Raw genomic sequence first — 22855 nt, 5'->3', positions numbered from 1 at the left:
ATAATAAACTGCCATGTGACATTTAAGGACTTCCTTCACATTCTCACACTTTCAAATGGCCTCCGCCCTTTGTAGCAATAACAGACACACAAACACACACACACACACACAGAGATACATACAAGCATAGACAAATACATTTAGAAAAGCACAGACGCACATACATACATACGCATTTATTCATGTGCTGAGCTTGCATGAAACATGCATCCTACTAGAAATAAGCACAAACGTATTTAGGCACAGTTACTTGGCACCTCCCCAACCACACCTATCTTGGTATTGCAGTTGCAAAAACAGGACTGAGAAGACAGACAACTTACAAAAAATGGGGACAGATACCAAGAAGAGAGACAAAAAAGCTTTTCAGCACGTTTGAAACTTTAACTGTTCGTCTTTTGAAGACACTGGTAAGTGAATTGTGTGAACAGTCTTTCAGCTTTGCAGACACTTCAAAATAATTGAATATTAATTCTTATGGCTTTGATGGATGGATGTGGATATTCAATCATAGGAAGAAAAGTGGAGAAAGCTGGGTTGCTGTTTTAAAACATTTGGGTAGCGCCATGAGTACGATTTTCACTTCACGTGGTCTTTCACTGCCTTCATTCTTAAATGATCATTATGTTAAGGCCATACCTTAAGACTTAAGTAATTGAAGGTTTTGTGTTCCATTTTAATGTCTAGTAAATATCTAAGGTAATTGTAAGTAATAGGCACTAGTAGTTACTTCCTTACATTTGTGGTGCAAATAAGCATTTAGCATCTGTACAACAACACAGATAGTTTAAAGGTCACATTTTCGATAGGTGTAAACCAAGCCCTGGGTGTTCTTCTCCGCCTTTGAGAAAATGAAGGCTCAATTGCTCTGTTTGAAAATCTCCTCCTTGTGACGTCACAAGGAGGAAGGTTACCTCCCCTCTCTCTGCTTTGCCCGTCCAGATAATCTGGCCCGCCCATGAGAAACTGAGCTACGACCGTGCAAGGGCGAGTGTGATATCGGTTTTTCCTGGAGCGAGCAAACGAACGAAGCATAACAGTTGCTCAGTGCTTGGATGTACAAATGAAAAAAAAAGAGTCTTTTTTTAATTCCTTCATCCGAGCCTCTGCACAACCAGTATCTTAATTTTATTTTCGCTGGAAATGCGCCGACACAACTTCCCAAAGTTTTGCATGTCTGCGCCAAACATTTCAGCGACAACTGTTTCCACAACTCGGGACAATACAAAGCTGGCCTTGCTGAAATTAAATTCTGGATCAGTACTAACTCTCCTTGGTCCAGCTACAAACCTCGGACAAGTAGTTAACCAACGCTATATAATTTTGTTGCTTTACTGTATATGGTTACCTAGCTTGCTACCCTTACAATGTGGCTGTAACATTAGCTCTGCAGCTAACAGCTGAGTTACTGTCGCTAATGTAAAGGTAGATAGCATCAAGTATGTGTGTGAATACACATGCTGTAACACGAGTGTTGTACACTTCTTTGTTATTTGGATAACCGTTCTGCTGTTGGTGTTATGGCGCGCGTGATATCCGCCTTTCCCGTCATTGAAATGACTATGAGTGTGCACCTCTGCAAACCAGGGTGATCAGATGAGAATGGGCAAATTCGAGGCATCTTACAGCAAAGGGGCTACAATACATCCATTGTAAACATTAGCGCATGGTGCCGCCCCTCTCCTTCTCATTAGCATTTAAAGCTACAGACACAGAAACAGCGCGTCTTGAGGAAAGCTCATTGTGGGACTGCTCGTAGTGGCTGTAATTATGCACCAAGGCTTAATTTCGGGAAAGAGACTTCAGATACAGTATTAGGGGACCACTAAGGCCTATATAAAAGCATCCAAAACAGCATGTCATGTGACCTTTAAAGAGGCCAGCCAGTGACAAAAGTGAGGAATCGTTTTCATTGATTAACCTTTCATGTCTCCCTCTCCTCTTCATCCTGTTCTCTTTCAGTCATATTCCTGTTTGAACAACTTATACTGCAATCACTTGCTCGGCACAGTGTGGGATGAGAAAAGAACAAAGGTGGGGAAAGAGGAAGCGAAGGGTTGCAGTTTTCTGGCCTAAAGAATCTGCTCACAAATACATAACTTGAATGAAACTGAGCTGAGAAGAAGATAAGGGATTTACACTGAAGTTCCCTTGTGTTCAGGCACAGTGAAAACATATTTTCACCAACAATACCCCTCTCATACTTCCAAGTGGAAGAGAGGGAGAGAGTATTACAGAGAATACGAAAGAAAAAATCATAACTTCGAAGGAACTTTATGCTCTCTGACCTTTTGTGAACCCTTACTATCCTTGTACATTATGGCACAATGGGTCATTCTTTTCCTAATTTTACCTGATCTCCATGCCCAAGACATTGAAAGCACCACAGTTATGGGTGCCACCATGACAGCTCCCATAACTGTAGACTCTTCGGTCAAGATCACATTGATGTTTGACAACAGGACAACATTTACACCGTCAGATGTTACCTCAGCAACGGTACTTACTGAACCCCCTGTGATGACATCACCTGCATCTACAATATCAACCACAGCAGCACCTACTCCTGAGAAGACCACAACAGTGCCAAATGAGAAAATGTACGAAACTAATTGGGAAGCAACCACCACCCATGTGTTTATCCCAGTGAGCTCAATTGATGCTAAAAGCACCACTATTTTGGTGCCAGTCTCTAAAGTGTCCACAACTTTTTCAGTGAAAATTACAACGGAAGCTACCCACATTGCAACAGAGGGCCCTGCATTGGACACAACCACTCCACTTGAACCCACTACGCTCCAAGACGTTTTGACTGTGGTTTCCCTACTCCCAACCACTTATCAGAAGCCGTTGACTAATTACCTCACTGCATGGTCTTCTCAAACCACCACTCCTTACGCAGAGGGCTCCCCTACACTGTTAACAGAATCAACTACCCCCATTGGGATGCGTATGCTTACAGGCTGGTTCTCTAAGCCCAGCACCACAGACACCTCTAGATCATTGCTGGATTCAGTCCTAATTGAAGATCCCTTAAAACCAAGCTTATTATGGTCAATTATTGTCACCACTCTGGTTGGTGTGATAGTTGTGGCTGGAGTTATGTGTCTCTGCCTGTTCGTTAACTTGAAAAGACGTAAACGGGCCAAGCACTTTGGCTCCAACCTACAGAATGGGCATAGGTCCAAGCGCAAGAAAATGGCAGAGGAGGATGCATGGGCAGGACCAGTGAACCTGGGGAACGGAGAAGGAGAGGAATGCGATGGTGTGGAGGAGGGAGGAAAGCTGGAGGACAATCACAGGGAGACCAATGTGACAGAGGTGGTTCTCAGCACGTTTATCGCTAATGAGACTGACGGAGGGAGGGGAGGGCCTGATGGTGGGATAGGAGGACCTGGGTCAGTAGAGGCCCAACGATGGGAGGACGAGGCACCACTGTTGTACATCGACGAAGATGTGAAGAGGGAGACAGGGGCTACTCAGAAAGAGGAGGCTACTCTCTTGCCCTCCAAAACTAACTCTGAAAATGAGAAAGAACAGAACAATGGTGAAGACATGAAGGTGGGAGGTACAGAGAAAGTAGCTGAGGATGGAAAAAGTGGGAGAGAAGGGTTGAATGGAGGAGCAGCATTCTGCATAACCACTGCAGTTTAACAAACCAGTTTGTCTATAAAACATCATACAAAACAATGCTTCGTTTTTATATTTAAAATGAAGGTTTTATTGTACATTCATTGTTATTCTTCATGAATGTATTTACATTTGTAAATGTTTTTTTGCATTTTTATTTTGAATAAATAAACTTCCTGGGTTATGGTTTCGTCCATTTCTCCTGTTGGAGAGGATTCTTTCACATGGGACAGAGGAGGCTTTCATGCACAAACACTTCAGTGCCAACTGGCACTGAACTGGTACTGCTTGTGTAGTTACTGGACGGAGGGCAGAGAGAGAGAGTAGGAATTAGAGAATGCAAGGAGAACACACAGTTACAATAATATGAAGAACGAGGTCCCCAACGGGTCAAGTGTGGACTAGTGCAGCAATTTAGCAGATCAAAAAGGGTATTTGATGCAGCCCTAGACACTAAGACAGCGCCAACCCCCCTCAGTTGAAACATGAAATTTGTACCAGGGAAGAGAAATGCCCCGTCCCTCGTCGTCTCCAACTAGCAACAGAAACAATAACAGTAACAATACACAGTAACAGGTTTACTTTATTTGTAAATTCAAGTTATATGATACCTATGCAGACATATAAATGCTTTATTTGTCATTTAAAAGTTATATATGATACATATACAGAAAGACACACACTTCAGGTATGCAGTAAAAGTACACACACACACTTTAGCAGCCGTAGAACTGACTAAACAAAAAGGTTTTTAACCTAACTTTGAATGTCAAAACGGTATCAGCGTCCTTAATTGAGACAGGTAATTTGTTCCAGAGAAGAGAACGCCCTGTTCCAGAGAAGAGAACGCCCTGCCTCCATCAGTTTTTTAAATTAATTTTGGGAACCACCAGGTAGCCGGCATCTTGGGATCTCAGTGTCCTTATGGGGTGATAGGGTGCAAGGATACCAGAGAGGTATGGTTGTGCTAATCCATGGAGAGATGAAATCATCTTCTACTGCTCTCCTCTTACTTTCTCTCTCTGATTTACAATAACCATGGCAGAGTAGGTAAGATTTAAAATCTTCATGTTTGCCTTGTAAACCTTGTAAAGTGTCAAACCTAACATGTTTGCCTTATAATTGATTTAATTCATTTGTAATGTTATTAAATATAAATTTGATTGAACTTTACTTTGACCATCCTTGCTCAGATTTAACCCATGTAGTCAAATTCCAGCATATTAGGTTGTTATCAGTGTGCGAAATACCCGTCAATATTCGGGGGGGCCCGATCTCTCGATTGTTGCGCAATACCGATCTAAATTTGCTCAATATGCAGTAGGCAGGGACGGACTGGAAGTAAAAATAGGCCTTGGACTTTGATCCAGGCCCACCAGAACTGGCCCTGTATACGCCACCAAAGTGCCCTGCTAATGCATGCACATTCTGGGTTTGATGTGATGCTAGTAGGGAGTTCTACGGTGGCCCACGGGTGCACACCACAGCAACATTAGCGAAGCAAACAAAAGTTGAAAACACAACGACATTAACAAAAACGAAACATTTATAAAAACGCTACATTTCAAAAAACAATCTACTACTTACAACACAACAGCATTGGTTCACACCACCAACATCAGCCGAGAACACAACAGCATTAGTCAAGAACACAACAGCATTAGCCGAGAACACCGCAGCATTAGCACAAAACACAACAACATTTGCAGAAACGCTGCATTTCAAGTTCACACCAAATCGTTCTCCAGACCAAAATTGTTTTTGGAGCTTTATGTAAAATAAACATGGCGCTACCGATGGTCAGTCTGCTACTGGCAGTAGGTATAACCTTACAGTAACTATTTTATGGATGCAAGCCAAGACATCAGTGTATAGCCTACATGACAACACACACATGCACACACTTAACCATTTTTGATAATCCGATATGCTATTATTCTAGTATTCTACTATTATTGTATATAGTAGGCTAGTATTCGTAAAGCAACACTGACATAAGAGGTTGCATTGGCTAAAGTTGTTTGAATGCACGTTGCAACAAGGAGGCAAAGTTGTGCATTACAATGCAGACATGACAATAGGTGCGTTCGACTTCATGCAGCGCGGGCGTCGCCCGCAGCCACCTGCAACCCGGCTGACATGAAGCAGCCAATGGCATTCTCAACTTCAAGGCAGCCGGCTGTCGGCGCCGCCGGTGCTGCATGAAGTCGAACACATCTAATGATTGGCACCAATCTGGCGCACTTACAAGAGCAATTAACTGAATAAATGCCAGGTATAGCCTATCGGAGACAGGGCGGTCTTTCCATGCGCCCACCTGCTTCGTTGACCAACCAGCCGGCAAGTTACTTGTGCTAGCAGCAGTGGCAGCTAACGTTACCTCAGCACCTGCTGAGTCTTCGGAGCACTCGGCCTCGTTTCTTCTGGGGACTCACTGGGTGGGAGAGGATCCTCTGTTCTGGTAGTGGGCCCACTGTGCTAGCTGCAACAGCATTGTCATTCGGTGCCTCTCCATCTCTGAGTGCCACCTTTTTGGATGTGAACCCAAAGTATGTGAATGATACACTCTGGTTAGCTTTCGCTTGCTAGCCATTGACTTCTCAACGTTTCTGTTTGGTGCACAGGACTGGCTGGCTCCGCTTGGCAAAAAAAATGGTGAATAAATGTTTTGATTTATGAATACTGGACATGGTGAGCTTAAAAACATTTTAGTGACCATATTTATTTATTTCGATTTGTTTTTAGACCCCCTTCAAATGTTGCTTTTGAGGCTTTCAGGGGGGCTCATGGGTTTATCGGGGGAGGGGGGGGGGTCGAGCCCCCCCGGTATTTCGCACACTGGTTGTTATTAATACACTGTCCAGCTTACACCTTTTCCTTTAGATCTAGGGGCATAGTTTTGGTTGTTGGACCAATATAAACCCACTACACTCGCAGTGTCACTAGGAATATGTTCCAGCCTCTTGTACGTGACTTAAAATCTATGTTACCCATGTCCCTGGGTTCTTCCCACCCATCGCCGGAGGTTATATATAATTATATACCCATCCTACAAGGAACATCCCCCCTACCCACCTCATATAACAGTGCTGTCATGCCAAAAACGGTCCGGCAGCCAAAAATGTTCTGGTCTGATGTCATAATGCCGTTCGAATGCCAGGACGCGTCCATTGTTATCATGGCTGTATTCACCTTGAGGACACAGAGGCCTGGATCTCTGTATTTTTTTTCGAGGTGTATATTAAAAGTCCGCCGGAGGTGAGGGAAGCCGTCAAGCTGAAGAAGGAGGCCTATCGGACTTTGTTGGCTGGTAGGACTCCAGAGGCAGCTGATGTGTACCGGCAGGCCAAGCGGAATGCGGCTTTGGCGGTCGCGGAGGCAAAAACCTGAGCGTGGGAGGAGTTCGGCGAGGCCATGGAGAATGACTTCCGAACGGCTTCGAAAAGGTTCTGGACCACCATCCGGCGACTCAGGAGGGGGAAGCAGTGTACTGTCAACGCTGTATATGGTGGGGATGGTGCGCTGCTGACCTCGATGGGGGACGTCCTGGATCGGTGGAAGGAATACTTTGAAGACCTCCTTAATCCCACCAACACGCGTTCCGACGTGGAGGCAGAGTCTGGGGACATTGGGGGGGGGCCCTTCTATCTCTGGGGCTGAGGTCGCCGAGGTGGTTAAAAAGCTCCGCGGTGGCAGGGCCCCTGGGGTGGATGAGGTCTGCCCGGAGTTCCTTAAGGCTCTGGATGTTGTAGGGCTGTCTTGGTTGACACGACTCTGCAACATCGCGTGGACATCGGGGACAGTGCCTCTGGACTGGCAGACCGGGGTGGTGGTTCCCCTCTTTCAAAAGGGGGACCGGAGGGTGTGCTCCAACTTTAGGGGGATCACACTCCTCAGCCTCCCTGGGAAAGTCTATTCAGGGGTTCTGGAGAGGAGGGTCCGTCGGATTGTCGAACCTTGGATTCAGGAGGAGCAATGTGGTTTTCGTCCTGGCCGTGGAACTGTGGACCAGCTCTATACCCTCGGCAGGGTTCTGGAGGGTGCATGGGAGTTCGCCCAACCAGTCTACACATGTTTTGTGGATTTGGAAAAGGCGTTCGACCGTGTCCCTCGGGGGCTCATGTGGGGGGTGCTCCGGGAGTACGGGGTACCGGACTCCCTGATCGGGGCTGTTCGGTCCCTGTACGACCGGTGCCAGAGTTTGGTCCACATTGCCGGTAGTAAGTCGAACTTATTCCCGGTGAGGGTTGGACTCCGCCAGGGCTGCCCTTTGTCACCGATTTTGTTCATAACTTATATGGACAGAATTTCTAGGCGCAGCCAGGGCGTTGAGCGGGTCCGGTTCGGTGACCTCAGGATCGGGTCTCTGCTTTTTGCAGATGATGTGGTCCTGTTGGCTTCATCGGGCCGTGACCTTCAGCTCTCACTGGAGCGGTTCGCAACCGAATGCAAAGCGGCTGGGATGGGAATCAGCACCTCCAAATCTGAGGCCATGGTTATCGACCGGAAAAGGGTGGAGTGCAATCTCCGGGTCGGGGAGGAGATCTTGTCCCAAGCGGAGGAGTTCAAGTATCTTGGGGTCTTGTTCACGAGTGAGGGACGGATGGAGCGTGAGATCGACAGGCGGAACGGTGCGGCGTCCGCAGTGATGCGGGCTCTGCATCGGTCCGTCGTGGTGAAGAAGGAGCTGAGTCGAAAGGCGAAGCTCTCTATTTTCCAGTCGATCTACGTTCCTACCCTCACCTATGGTCACGAACTGTGGGTAGTGACCGAAAGAACGAGATCGCGAATACAAGCGGCCAAAATGAGTTTTCTCCGCAGGGTGCCCGGGCTCTCCCTTAGAGATAGGGTGAGAAGCTCGGTCATCCGGGAGGGGCTCAGAGTAGAACCGCTGCTCCTCCGCGTCGAGAGGGGCCAGTTGAGGTGGCTCGGGCATCTGATAAGGATGCATCCTGGACGCCTCCCTGGTGAGGTGTTCTGGGCACGTCCCACTGGGAAGAGGCCCCGGGGAAGACCCAGGACACGCTGGAGGGACTATGCATCTTGGCTGGCCTGGGAACGCCTCGGGGTCCCCCAGGAAGAGCTAGTGGAAGTGGCCGGGGAGAGGGAAGTCTGGGCCTCCCTGCTTAGGTTGCTGCCCCCGCGACCCGACCCCCGGATAAGCGGAAGATGATGGGATATTAAAAGTCACGAAATAGTTGCCTGATACTAACTTTTTCAAAATACCTTTTTGGGGGGAGTAACCACAGAAAATGTAATTTCTTGAATGCTTTGAACATAATATTCTTATATGTTCTTGACAATTACATTTATTAAATGCTTTAACATGATCCCAATTGACCCTGATCTACTATTTATTTAAGCTTTGTAATATGGCTCACTCCTTTGTCTACATCATAGTCAAAATAAAAAAATGTTTGGGTGCATAGCTGAACAGTACATACTCTTACACTGCTAAAGACAAGAAAGAAAATGTGAATGTACTTTTTTGTCATAATTTCACCCACAGGAATGTAATGTTTGACAATTTTACATATTTACCTTTTCATTTAAAGACCCGAATACTTTGAGGCATCCAGATGTTTTTGTAAGTCATAACAAACGGACAATATGTTGTGTCCTTTCATCATCTGTGTCATGAGGCACGTTTAAAAACATCTGATTAACAGCAAAGGAAACTTTTCAGTGACATCGAAGTCCAAGTCCTGCTTGGAAAATGACTTGTTGTTACTGTATACTAAAAAATGCATTGATTGTTATTCGTGCCACACTTGTCTAAGGTTGGTTTATATACCATAGTACATTTTTTATTGTCTGTCAGTGTTAAATTGAGTCCTTTAACACATTAGTTTGTTTGCATGTTTTGCAAAGTCATTCAGAACCAAATCCGCAGCACTCACAGCTCTGGAAACACTTAGGATTTTATCACATTCTTTAAAAAGTCAGTAACCTTACACATTTGTAAAGAAGCTATGTAAGCTATATGTACTCTGGCAAAAACTGAATGGTTATATAACACAAATGTTCCATGTCACCCGACCAACAACCAACCTCCCACCCCTCTTCAACCATTTGGTCAGGAAGGGAAGGAAGTTTGTGTGTTATAGGGTGGGGCTATGTCACAATATAGAAACAGGGAAAATCTCTACTGTGCAGAACACAAAAACAGTTATAGAACATTTATTGTGAAAAAGAGATATAAAGGGGAAATTTGACAATAATACAGAGAAAGACGGATGGCTTTAAGGCCAGAAGCTTTGGAGGAGGAACCACTAAAATAATGAGTTGAAAGAATTGGATCAACGAGGAGGGGGGAGTAACCACAGAAAAACAGACCAAAAGGGAGGTGGGGTAGCAACAGACACATCTGGAAGTTGTTGAGAAGTAAGCAAGGGAGGGAGAAAGAAAGAGACAGCAAGAGAGATATAGGAAGAGGGAGAAAGAGGAGGCAATGTTCTGTTGTTAGTAAAGAAAAGAGGGAGACAAACACAGAGAAAGAGAAAACAGAGAAAAAAAATACAATTCTGTTCTTCTACAGGTTAAGAACAACACACACATAAGTCGAGAAAAGCAAGGAGAAAGGCTGTGGAATACCTCAAATTGTCAACTGTGGGCGTTATTTCTTTGTGAAGTGATTTAGGGTTCTAAAGGGAGAAAATTATAAATAATCAAAACTCCAGGGACCAACCAAAGAAAGAAAACAAGAACAAAACAGAAGACCTTTCTCACTCTCACTCATCAGTTAAGTCTTTGGAATCGATTCCCTCAGGTACTTGTATATGCATGCATTTCACTTCTTGTAAAAATAAATAAGGAAGCACAATTTTCTTATTGTGATATAATTATCTTTTCATTGTTAGAAGTTTATTCAGTACTTCCAACCAAGTGGAGATTTTAACTTCTGTACAGCAGGTCTTTAACAGCTTTCTGTGATGTGTTTTAAATGTAATTTTCTCCCCAATAATTCAGGCTCAATTTCAATAAGGCTGCTGAGAAATTCTAATGTTTCACCCAGTGTTTCCCACTGGCATTGCAAAGAAAGAAAGAATTGAGCTATGTCTTAAGCTTTGTAACGAGTCATAATCCCTCAGTCTTCAATCATAGTTAACTGCCCCAAATGATCAGTTATAAGAGTTACAAAAAGAAAAAGGGAGGTTCTTTCCTTCCTGTCCGGCCTCACTTCCTGTGGGAGGAACAGGTCATTTAATTTAACCACTCTGAGTAAGAGTCTTATCAGCAGGAAAGGACAGAGCGATACCATGCAGAACATTACCCTGGATGACATCAGCTATAAGAAATACAAAGATTAAGAAATACAAATATGTGCACACATTGTATCCATATATGCTCTCATGTATGACCAAGCACACACAGGACCCCCAAAGTAGAGGCTTAACATAAGCCTAAAAAAAAAGCACAGAAAACATCAACAGCACTACAACCCCTCCCCCATACCATACACACCACATCAAGCCGATGAAGATACCCCTGCAAGTCAATTAATATGACCACACTCACCCACACGTAACCACAAATAAAGTACATGCCATACATTTTAACTCGAAGGACAGTAATGTATGTCAATTAGTATACAAATACACCCACTGTTAAAATGAAATACTGAAATCCTGTCTTTTGGTCAGTCACTCTCTCAATCTCTCAAGGGAAAATATGTAGCTAATGAAATCTGTCAATTATTCTGTGTCTCTCTCTTTCTCTCTTCAGGATGTCAGCCTCACAAAGGTGGCTGTGCTGTGTCAAATATCTCATGTTTGTCTTCAACCTCATCTTCTGGGTCAGTGTCTACTATACTATATGCTGCAGTCCTGTTTTTAATTCAGGGTATGTTGATGCCTGTACAGTACAGCACCTATAACCGTATTGTATTTGTTCATTTTGGGAGGCTTTGAAAAACCAGGACTGCATGAACATACAGGGAGGGAATTTTTGGATCCCCTACTGATTTTGTACGTTTGCCCACTGACAAAGAAATGATCGGTCTATAATTTTTATGGTAGGTTTATTTGAACAGTGAGAGACAGATTAACAACAACAAAATCCAGAAAAAAAATTAATTTAATATAATCTTAATGTTGCGGGGCGGTAGGGATGGACTGGGAGTAAAAATAGGTCATGCACATTCTGTTTGATGTGATGCTAGTTCGTGAGAACGCTAGGATACTTAATGCGAGCGCGCGTAGCACGCAAGATGATTTTTTTTGCCTTTATTTGAGCACAAAATAGTTTTTTGAGCTTTATGTAAAATGAACATAGCCGTTTTTCAATTGGTAAAACCTTGTCTAGTGAAGGTGATGTCTTTTTGTCTCTTAATTTTTCTGCTCCACCCTTACGTTTCTTAGCCTGGTTTTCCATTGTTATTCTTCTCCTGGTGCTCCCGATGGCCAGTCCGCTACTGCGGGGCTGGGCTGTGCCGCGGTGGTGAATTTTCAAGTCATATCATTGGAAATTCTCGTGCTGTCAGGGGGTGCTACAGCACTCCTAGTTCCCACGGCCATGATAGTGACGTTTCACCTTAGCTACCAATATTGACAAGGGCAACCGTCTCATTAAACACATCGGCTTTGTGCGCCCCACCAGCAGCACAAATGCATACTTGTCTAAAATTAGGTATTTTTGGAATCAACTTTTCGCCGGGTTTAGAGCACGCCATGTTTTTCGCTAAGGAAGAAACAGGTACTGTTAGCAAATCGATTAGCCTGCGTTGTTGCGAATGACACACACAACCTGACCCACAGAGGTTGCAACCAACTTTCAGTGAGTGAGTTGTCATGGTGATTACAGTTATTAAAGCTCCTGATTGGACCTTTGTATTGGACAAGTAAGATAGAAACCACATTTAGTTGGAACAAAAAGATGTGCCGGTTAAAATGGAAACGTTCCGTCAAAATGAATTAATTCCATAATAATATATCGGTTATAGGTCCGGGTCCGGATAGGGAACCGCCTGGGTCCGGACCACGGTCCGCCAATTAGTGACCCCTGTTCTATGGGATTACGGTCTGGAGACTGGCTAGGCCACTCCAGGACCTTAATGTGCAACCACTCCTTTGTTGCCTTGGCCATGTGTTTTGGGTCATTGTCATGCTGGAATACCCATCCACGACCCATTTTCAATGCCCTGGCTGAGGGAAGGAAGTTCTCACCCACGATTTGACGGTACATGGCCCGTCCATTGTCCCTTTTATGCAGTGAAGTTGTCCGGTCCCCTTAGCCGAAAAACACCCCCAAAGCATGTTAATGTTTCCATCTCTGTGTGTGACGGTGGGGATGGTGTTCTTGGGGTCATAGGCAGCATTCCTCCTCCTCCAAACTCGGCGGGTTGAGTTGATGCCAAAGATCTCGATTTTGGTCTCATCTGACAAAAACACTTCACCCAGTTCTGCTCTGAATCATTCAGATGTTCATTGGCAAACTTTAGACGGGCCTGTAAATGTGCTTTATTGAGCAGGGGGACCTTGCGGGCGCTGCAGGATTTCAGTCCTTCACGGCGTAATGTGTTGCCAATTGTTTTCTTGGTCCCAGCTGCCTTGAGATCATTAACAAGATCCTCCTGTGTAGTTCTGGGCTAATTCCTCACCGTTCTCATGATCATTGCAACTCCACAAGGTAAGATCTTGCATGGAGCCCCATACCGAGGGAGATTTGACAGTTCTTTTGTGTTTCTTCCATTTGCAAATAATCGCACCAACTGTTGTCACCTTCTCACCAAGCTGCTTGGCGATGGTCTTGTAGCCCATTCCAGCCTTGTGTAGGTCTACAATCTTGTCCCTGACATCCTGACTCATGAAACAAGACTCCAATAACTGGATATCTGCTTGTTGAAAAGTATAGGAAACCAGCGAATAAGAATGGAAATCAGTTTAAGGTTGACTTTTGCCAAATATGTAAAATAATGCAGGTGAAGTAGTACTTGATTATGCACTCAGATTTTAGCTCAGAGTAGAACATATCAGATAACAAGTACTGTCATTGAGCCATTGTCATTGAACAGCAACTATTTTCTGATATTGTTGCTACTTCTGCAGATATTTTCTACGAGTAAATTCATATCAGTAGGTGTGTTCAACTTCATGCAGCGCCGACAGCCGTCTGCAGCTGGCTGACTTGAAACACTGAATGCTGGTTAGACTTTCTGTCCGACTTGAGACGGCGCCGAGGCTAGGTCACTGTGACGTATGCCATCAAAGTACCGTGAGATCAACTCAAGAACTGCCGGCTGTGTAACCGAGCACATTTTCTCAAGAGCAACTGCACTTGTCTAATGACAACACAGCTATTTCATGATTGGCCAGACTCACACACGACAACTTTGACGTGTGTTTTGTATTTATTCTGAAACCTTCAGTTTCGCCAATGCTCAAATCCGGACCAAACAGTACAATTGAATAGAATATTTGTCTTTATTGACAGACTGCAATAGCCTAAGTTGTTGAAGAAAGTGTTTTAGTCCGCCTCTTCACTAATGGAAAGACTAAGTTTAGTTGAGTGCTGGTTGTAGGCCTATTATCGATCTGCAGATTGGAGACAGAGTTTAACATAGCCGATTACATAAAATGACAAATTTCAGTGCACTGGTTCGTGCAAGTTCGAATGCGAAAACAATGAAATTGGTGACAATGCAGTTCATCAGCGATAAAGTAAGCAAACAGCACTTGATCGGCCATGACTGACCTTAACGCAGCAAACCACGAGAAGCAGGAATGTCCGACTTTTAACTGCTCCCCGACTGCAAGTGGCAACTCTCGTTGTTTCATGCAGCCGATGTCGAACACACCATCTGTCTATTCCCAGCTAGGAGGGTGTGGTCTGTTTGGTGTAGGGGTGTGGCTCTCCTTCACCCAGGCGGAGTTCTCCTCCCTGCCAGTGTCCTTCCCCTCCCTTTCAGCTGCCAATCTATTACTGGTTGCCGGGGGCGTCACTATGGTAACAGGCTTCCTGGGTTGCCTTGGTGCCCTGAAAGAGCAGCGCTGTCTATTGATGACGGTAAGAAGTCAGCATGTGGATAAAAAAAAGATGACATCCCATGAATAGCAGATTACTGAGAGTTTAGTTTGGATACAGTTAAATGTATTTCCCAACCCATATTCTTTAATTCCACTTTCTTTTGCACTCTTTACTCAGTTCTTTGTCATCCTCTTGCTCCTGGTGCTGACGGAGGTGACTCTGACGCTAGTCCTGCACATATTTCGCAAAGAGGTGAGTTGGCCATTTCATCTACAGCCTCCTCTGCTCACTCACAAAAATACAGCTCACCCACTAACATTTGACAACCCTGACATTAAGATTCTGAAGATGTTCAAAATCAAGCACCTGTGTTAATAAACAAATATAGAGATTACGTTGCTTGTCATAATTTATGTTTTTGTTGCAAAAAGTGAAGTTACAGGAGCAAACTAGCTTGCCACAGTCACAAACGTCACTAACGCTACAACGTCACAACCTGCCCGCGATTACCTAGTACAGGGGTCCCCAAACTACGGCCCGCCAACGCATATGGACCGACCCTCTGAACAATGCCAGATACTTTTTTTTTTATATATATATATAAAAATAAATAAAAATGTACACTGATTAATGTGCATGTTTTGATTTCAATAGCAATGAATATGAAAAAAGGTCATTACGATAGTAATAATGCTCTTTTAATAGGCTATATATCCCTTGATATGTACGGATGTACAATTTTTTCTCCTGCAGTGAGTTTTTCTGGGAGTTTTTCCTTGTCTTCCTTGAGGGTTTAGGTCGGTTGAGGGGCAGTTCTGTGGGCGTATGTGAAGCCCTCTGTGACATGCTTGCGTGTAAAAGGGCTATACAAATACATTTTGATTTGATGTACGGTACATAACAAAATAATAAACTAATCTAGCATAATTCATACATTTCAAATCATAATAAAATCTCCACAATAATACTGGTACACACTGGTGACACTCCGGCCCAATATTCAAATCTGGTCAAAATGTCCCGCCCAATATATTGATATAAATAAAATATAAATGTCCTACACTACGACAGGCAATGAAATATTAATTTTTTTTTCTTCAAGTTCTTAGGTTGGGACCCTCAGACTCCCCAGCCGATTTCATCCCCCCCAATGTTGACTCCATGGCTACGGCCTTGCTCCGGCCCATGTAATTTCCTGTGACAGACCGATCCGGCCCCACATTAAAGAAAGGAAAAATTATTTGGCCCTTGCAGAAAAAACTTTGGGGACCCCTGACCTAGTAGAACATCAGTTTAGGAGCTTGTTAACTTCTGGGAGATTAAAATAATTAAAATGGCACCACAGGCAATGGCCAGGTTGATAACATGTAGCTAGCTATGTTTCCAGGCTGTAATATCAACACCTTGTCCCCAACACAGCGGTAGTCTAGTTAGCTCAGCTGTACAACTTACTTACTGGTCAGGGGGTCAGGTCTGAAGCTAGAGCTAGGAGCAAAACGTAACACAGCCGGCTTCTCTCCAGTCCAGGTGAGCAAAATGGTACATTATGGAGGACAAACGTTCTGCGGAAACAATTCATTGGTGAAATTATTATTACATGTAGTTTTAAACCAGTGTAGCTCACTGTAACACTGTATGCGACATGGGTAAGAAAAACTGAATTCCACAGCTGTTTAGGAAGCCAAACAGACCCCCACCCCTCGCTCCTCGGCTTGAGGCAATGATCCCGGTGGATGTTGGTGGTATTGCATTTCCGATTAGGTACCCTTCTCGTCCGGTCGATTTTATTCTATTAACTCAAGTCAACTTATCCAAAACTATCTCCCCCAATTAGGGCTGAATGATTAATTGCATTTGTGATAATATCGCGATGTGACGAAACAAGATTTTGTAATCGCAAACGCTGCGATTTTACTTTGGTCACGTGACAAGCGAGAGTAGTTTGCAGACAAAGGATCAACTTTGCATGTTACACTTTACCTTGACCTGTACGATGTCCTCAGGCTCGACAGAACCTGACACTACAGATACTTTGCTAATTTTGCCTTTAAAAAAGGTGCTGCGCAGTATCAAGTATTGTGCAAAACCTGCCTGGTTAACGTTGCTACCTCACGGCAACACTACCAACCTAATTCGGCCCTAAAAAAACACCACAAAGCCATGTGGATGCATAGCTAAAATGCTAAACACCAATGTGTCAAATAAGCCAAATAACACCCGACAGGATCACTGATCGAAATGTTTCAAAGCCTAACTCCATATTCATGTACGAAATTACTCAAGCAGTAACAGCGTTCATCACGAAAGATATGATGCCCCTCGGTGATACACATACAGTAGGATCACTATGGCTGTCAGTGCCATACTGTTTCTGTTAGGCTACTGACTGGATCAGAAATGTTCAGACAGTGTTTCCTTTTCTTTTAAGATTCAACCTTTAGATGTTCTAAATATTTCCGACGGCCCCCACAGTTTTTTTTCCAAAACGTTAAGAAAGTGCAACGCACATGTTATTAGCCTAGGTTTAGCTTTGATATACCAAACTATTTTCAAAGAGGTACAGGCAGTATGTTTTCCTTACTTTTTCTTTTTTTTGAACTTTGTGTGTTATGTTGCTGACTGGAGATCAGTAGTATATATCTATATTTATTAATAATAAATGATAATAATCACATATTAAATCGCAATTGCAATATTAGTCAAATTATCGCAATTAGCTTATTTTACGAAATCTTTCAGCCCTGCAAAAATGTTGTTCTATTCTCGAACCTGGCTCATACTACTACATTTTTCATAGAAAATGTTTTGCAGATCTTTGCTAAATTTGAAACCAATCCTAAATGGGTAAACTAGCACCCCATTTATTTGCTTACGTCAAGAAAAGTTGCCTGGAACTGTGCTCGCGGGATTACTCCATATTCACAGGGCACGAGCACAAATGGGAATATCAGCCGATCACCGATTTACCTGGAGCTGAATGAGCACAAGGATAAAGGGCTTGATCATCTACAGTTGCTGTAGCCAGTTTTACAAATGGTTGCACACATACATGACGGTTGTTTATAGAGTTTATTTCCGTTATTGTAAAGCAGATTTAACAATTTTGTAATGAACATTATGGTCATGGCATGACAAACGTAATTATAGGTTAATATAATTAGTGATATCGTGGCATGTTAAGGCGTCCTTATAGATGTTCTTCTGGAGCAAAGACGAAGACGAATAAATCATGTCTGATAACCACAATATTGTTATGCAACGTTATGTCAGTTAACACCACAATGATCAAATCAAATGTATTTGTATAGCCCTTTTTACACGCAAGCATGTCACAGAGGGCTTCACATACGCACATAGAACTGCCCCTCAACCAACCTAAACCCTCAAGGAAGACAAGGAAAAACTCCCAGAAAAACTCTCAACAGGAGAAAAAATGGAAGAAACCTTGGGAGGAGCAATTCAGAGAGGGATCCCCTCCTCCAGAGACGGTTGGTGAGAGAGAGGAGCAGAACACAGGCTAAACATAGTCATACAGTGTCGATGGGTTTTGAAACACCAAAATCCATTGTTCAACTTTATAGATGTAGGACAGGACCGGGAGACTCGCGACCAGGTCCAGCGTTGGCCGACCGACGACCAGGCAGGTGCTGACAACTCCAACCCCCCACACCACAAGGGATGTGTGTGGGGGGGGGACAGAGAGAGGAGAGCAGGGATGATGAATGATGGCATTAACAATAACAGTAAGCTAGTAATAGTAAAGCAACAGTCATCATCATCATAATAGTAACATATATATAGGCCTATTTAACTTAGCTTGCTTTGCCGAGCTAGAACAACGACGGAGCCAGATATTCAAGTTTGCAGTTTAACACAATACTTAAGCAGTCATACTAAAAACACAAAGCAAAAAGAACAACGTATATTTGGTGAGTCTGAGTCGTATCTGGAACGTATGTTTAATCTAGAATAGGCCTACATTTCTAAAAACCAAGTGAAAAGAATACTATACAGTACTAATAGCATTGATTTTCGTAAAGGTCACATGATGTATCTGCTTCTTGATCGGACTTGTACCCCATTTTGCCAGTTTTTTAACTCTACTGCAATGCCTTAGCTCATAGGCTCGTGACTGGTTGTCGCAAAGTATGACGTGTACAGCTAGTTGCAAGCGTGCACGAGTCTCTGATTCGGAACAAGACGAGCCACTGTTTTGCCAAGACCAGACGAGCCGGATATGGAAAGATGGCGCGGTCCATTTCGCGCTCTCACTTGCCTTACAGCGCCACTGAGCACTTTCCTTAGAAATGAATGGGGACGCCATCTTTAAAGAGCAGATTCGCTGTGTCTACTGTATATACGTCTATGAAGCCAAACGACGTCAGTACATTTTTGTCACTCCCTTACTAGTCCCAGATTAGTTTTTCAACTGGTGAAACAATCTGTCACTCAAATTAGGGCCAATCCTTGAGTGAATACCATCCCAAATGTGGCACTGGGGCTTTCCCATTTTAAGAAGTCTGTAATTGGCTGAGAGTCCTTTGTTCCATTGGCAGTGGTGGTCCTAGCACATTTGGCGCCCCGGGCAAGATTGTCAAGAGAAGCAGAACAAAATAATGTCAATGTACCTGTAGTTGTTACAAATAAAACTGAACTTTAAACTTGTCCTGACAGGATTCAAAAGTGAGCTTCTTTAAATTCTTGGTATTTGTATGTGTAAATCTGATATACTTTGCGGGGAACACTTAATCCTGTGATTAATATAAGGCTAATGATAATGAAATAAATAAAATATCCACTTTATATTGTCTTGGTAGCTGAAATCCTACCATGGAAAACTAGTTGGCATAACTAGTTTGCTGGAATTTTATTTTGACGAATTACCTATTGAAATGGTTGTTTTTGTTTTGCAAGTAGGGAAAACATGTTCTTAAAATAACTTTCCCTCAAAATTTTGGTTACTATGGGCTAGCTTTCTGTCGCTATGGATTAGTACATTGTATATATGGGTCATCTATCAATTGGAAGAAATGTTTTGTGTCATTTTCATAACAAGTCTAATTTCAAATGCAAGGCAACTAATATGAGGATATTGCTTGCTCTCCAGAAATTATAATCCTAGTAACCACATAACAATTAAAAGGGACTAGTTTTGACAAGCTTAATCAATTTCCTTTCTTCTAAAACCGAAGTAAAAACACTGAATTGTTGATATTAGTAAACAGCAAGAGATTATGGGCAACTGGGGCAGCCGCAATCACACCCTCACAATTTCCCTGTGTATGTATTGAAATACAATACCATTGCAAACATGTTCTGTCCTTGATTGTTGTTACATTTAACCACTTTTTAGCTAGACACCCATGCCCAGGATGAGTTAAAGAAGGGAATGTTTGATGAAGGACTGAGGAAGTCATGGGACAATGTTCAAAAAATGGTGAGGATCAACTGGACTGAATGTGGTGCTGGTCCTGTTTGTCTGATAAATGCAGATTCTATGAGCATTAAATCACTTGCATTGCTTGACAACAAATGAATTCCTTCATATTCAATATGTAATTAAAATGGTTTGTTTATGACATTTGGGTATGAGAAGTATGCTTAATAATCTTATTATCTTAATGTTTTTCTTGCAGTTCAAGTGCTGTGGCGTGACAAACAAGACAGATTGGTACTTGGTGACAAACGGAACCCTCCCTTCATCTTGTTGCTCCGTTAGGACAGAGCAATGTGATGACGGATGGAGTGAGGTCAGTCCCTTAAAAACGGAGGAGCAATATGTTGGTTGAGGTCAAGATTACGCTATTTATCCTTTAAGATGCTTTCCTGACTTCCAGATGTGTCTTAAAAGTCCAGATTTTGTCCATATGTGTGTGTTCGTGTTCACATTTAAAATGATTTGTAAAATGACCCTCTTGGGACGATGCAGTTTTTTTGACCATGGTCTTTCAACAACAAAATTTCCCCCTCTCCCGTTACCACCCTATCTCTATACAAATATCATTTAATTGATTGCGACACCTTATTCTGTCCTCTTAACACAATTTTTATATTTTCCCCATCTTCTCTACACATTTCCATATGCTTTCCTTCCTTGTCTCTGTTCCTCATACTCACTGTTCTGACCCATATTCTGCCTTTTAGTCTTTCGCCAAATATAAGATCCCTTTCTCCATTTGTCTTTGTGTCTTTCCCACCTCCAATTGAATTTCCTAATCTTTCCCTGACTCCAACTCTAAGATGTTATGTCCCCTCCTCTTAGCCGTGTTATCAGAAGGCCAGACAGTGGCTCTTGGACAACATCCCCTCCGTTCTAATGTTTGGAGTTTGCATCAGCATCATTCAGGTAATCTCACAAATTCCATACAGTAATAGATATCTGGGAGAATATACCTTGTCATAAATTGTTAGCATATCAGAAGATTAGGTTTTTAGTTTAATTAACCTAGACAGGGGTATCATGACTGATTTGAGATTCTTAGTGTACTCGACATGTAAAGAATTAGGTAAAATTCTATCAATAGATTTTCTGCTGTTACTTGATTACAGTAACAGCAGCACAGTTGTTAAAATGTAAGTATTTTATGTGTTGTAAAACCAATTAAAGTGTGTTTATAAATAATGTCATAAATGCACAAAGGGTGACAGTGGGAGTACCATCTAAGGGGCAGGATAGGACCAGTGCATAGTTAGCTGTGACTTTTTCAAACTTTACATTTCAAACCCACTCAGGAGACTCTCCAGACTGACACCCATGTGAAACCCTTTTTCTGCTCTGTAGATCCTGGCCTTGGTCTTTTCCCTACTTATGTACTGTCAAATCATGTGTGCTGAGAAGTACTTGGACTGACCTGGATCTGCATCCTGCAGACATAACAATGAGAAATACCTTTTCAGGAAGGCAAACTATGAACTCACCAGGGAACAGAAAATGGTAGTTACATTTACATTTCATTTAGCAGACACTCTTATCCAGAGCGACTTACAGTAAGTACAGGGACATTCCCCCCGAAGCAAGTAGGGTAAAGTGCCTTGCCCAAGGACACAATGTCATTTAGCTTGACCAGGAATCAAACCGGCAACCTTCTTATTAATAGCCCAACTCCTTAACCGCTCAGGCATCTGACTCCATAGTTAAGGTGATAAGGGGGTGGATGAGGGAGATTGATAGATACAGGGTCGATCAGTGCACTAAAACCATGCATTTACCCAATTCCAAATCAACTTCCCATTCTTTGAACTGATGTGCCATTGTAATGAAGGATCCTGTTTATTTTCTAACACCTATCTAATCCTGGATAGGTACTGTACTGTGATTGTCCAAAATGAATAAAGTTGTAGAATAACCATTTTGGTGAACTTCACATGAAAATATAAAGTAGCTCCACATCAATAACTACCAAAACACAATACCTTTTTGTGCTAAGTAGAATTTATTTTTATTTGAAAGGTTAAACTGCTAGCTAAACATGAGCCTTAACACATCTTTTTTGCGATTTCTCTGAATACATTTGGAGTGGTTGTTGTAAACTTGCACATATTGTAAAATACATACAATCAAATGACATTATAATGTACTAATAGGCGATATATTCCAATAAACTGCTATTCCAGACTGTCTATGAAAGTCATTTCTTACAACAATTCTCAGCCCTTAAATCTACAGTACTTTAGGGAAGTGGACAAGTGTGAGAAGTAAACAGTATTTTCAAGCTGGTGCTGGTGAGCGATCTCACTCTGAAAATAACCTGAGGACAATGCCGTCCTGTCACAGTGGACTGAATGAGGAATGCATGATGGGAACACCCGGCTGAGTATTGGGACATACTGCGCTTGATGTGTTCGGGACTTTTCGGAAAAGACAGGATTGTTACCTGTACAACAGTCTGAGTTTGCAGAAGGCGCTGCACAGTAGAAGACAAGGCCAGGAGAGTACAATTGTGTGGCTGGTGAGATGGCAGAATGGCTATGCAGTTGGTTGGTCCCTATAGACCATGTTTTTGTCAATGAAGCTTTAGACCGCAAGTTGATTTCACAGAAGTTGTGTATTTCTTACTTGCCAGTGTGCTGTGTCCCTCCAGCTTCTGCTTCCCATCTAGTGAGCTTGGGAGCAGGTAATGCATGTTTTTCCACCCATCTGCAGTCTGGTGCCTGGGCACAGATCCAGATGCAGAACATTTTATGAGAAGGCAGTACAAAGGGGTAATCCAGAATTGTGGTCAGAAACAGGTGAGGGTCAGTCTACGTACAACAGGTCTAT

At 42.9% G+C, this 22855-nt stretch overlaps 1 protein-coding gene across 2 annotated transcripts; it reads left to right on the top strand.

Moving 5' to 3' along the window:
* The first annotated feature begins 9976 nt into the window (after positions 1-9976).
* On the top strand, positions 9977-22215 carry tspan4b (tetraspanin 4b). Of its 2 annotated transcripts, XR_009928967.1 has the most exons (9): positions 9977-10399; positions 11356-11425; positions 14443-14634; positions 14773-14847; positions 19949-20032; positions 20232-20345; positions 20858-20941; positions 21377-21536; positions 21733-22215. XR_009928967.1 is itself a non-coding variant. In XM_062453113.1 (8 exons), exons 2-8 carry the CDS (start codon positions 11357-11359, stop codon positions 21443-21445), a joined length of 687 nt encoding a protein of 228 aa, XP_062309097.1. In that variant the 5' UTR covers positions 9977-10399; position 11356; the 3' UTR covers positions 21446-22215. The 2 variants fall into 2 exon arrangements, 1 of the variants encoding a protein (XP_062309097.1); XM_062453113.1 differs by having other exon boundaries at positions 21377-22215.
* The last annotated feature ends 640 nt before the right edge of the window (positions 22216-22855 follow it).

Source organism: Osmerus eperlanus, chromosome 2 (genome assembly GCF_963692335.1).
Source record: "Osmerus eperlanus chromosome 2, fOsmEpe2.1, whole genome shotgun sequence".
In the NCBI taxonomy this organism is placed as follows: Eukaryota; Metazoa; Chordata; class Actinopteri; order Osmeriformes; family Osmeridae; genus Osmerus; species Osmerus eperlanus.
This window is presented reverse-complemented; position numbering and strand designations above follow the sequence as displayed.

Bases quoted from the DNA above. Each gene is read 5' to 3' on its own strand.
- tspan4b (XM_062453113.1), top strand. From the start codon at position 11,357: ATGTCAGCCTCACAAAGGTGGCTGTGCTGTGTCAAATATCTCATGTTT. The intron at 14,635-14,772 runs GTAAGAAGTCAG...CTCTTTACTCAG, and splicing joins AGCGCTGTCTATTGATGACG to TTCTTTGTCATCCTCTTGCT. The intron at 20,942-21,376 runs GTAATCTCACAA...TCTGCTCTGTAG, and splicing joins TTTGCATCAGCATCATTCAG to ATCCTGGCCTTGGTCTTTTC.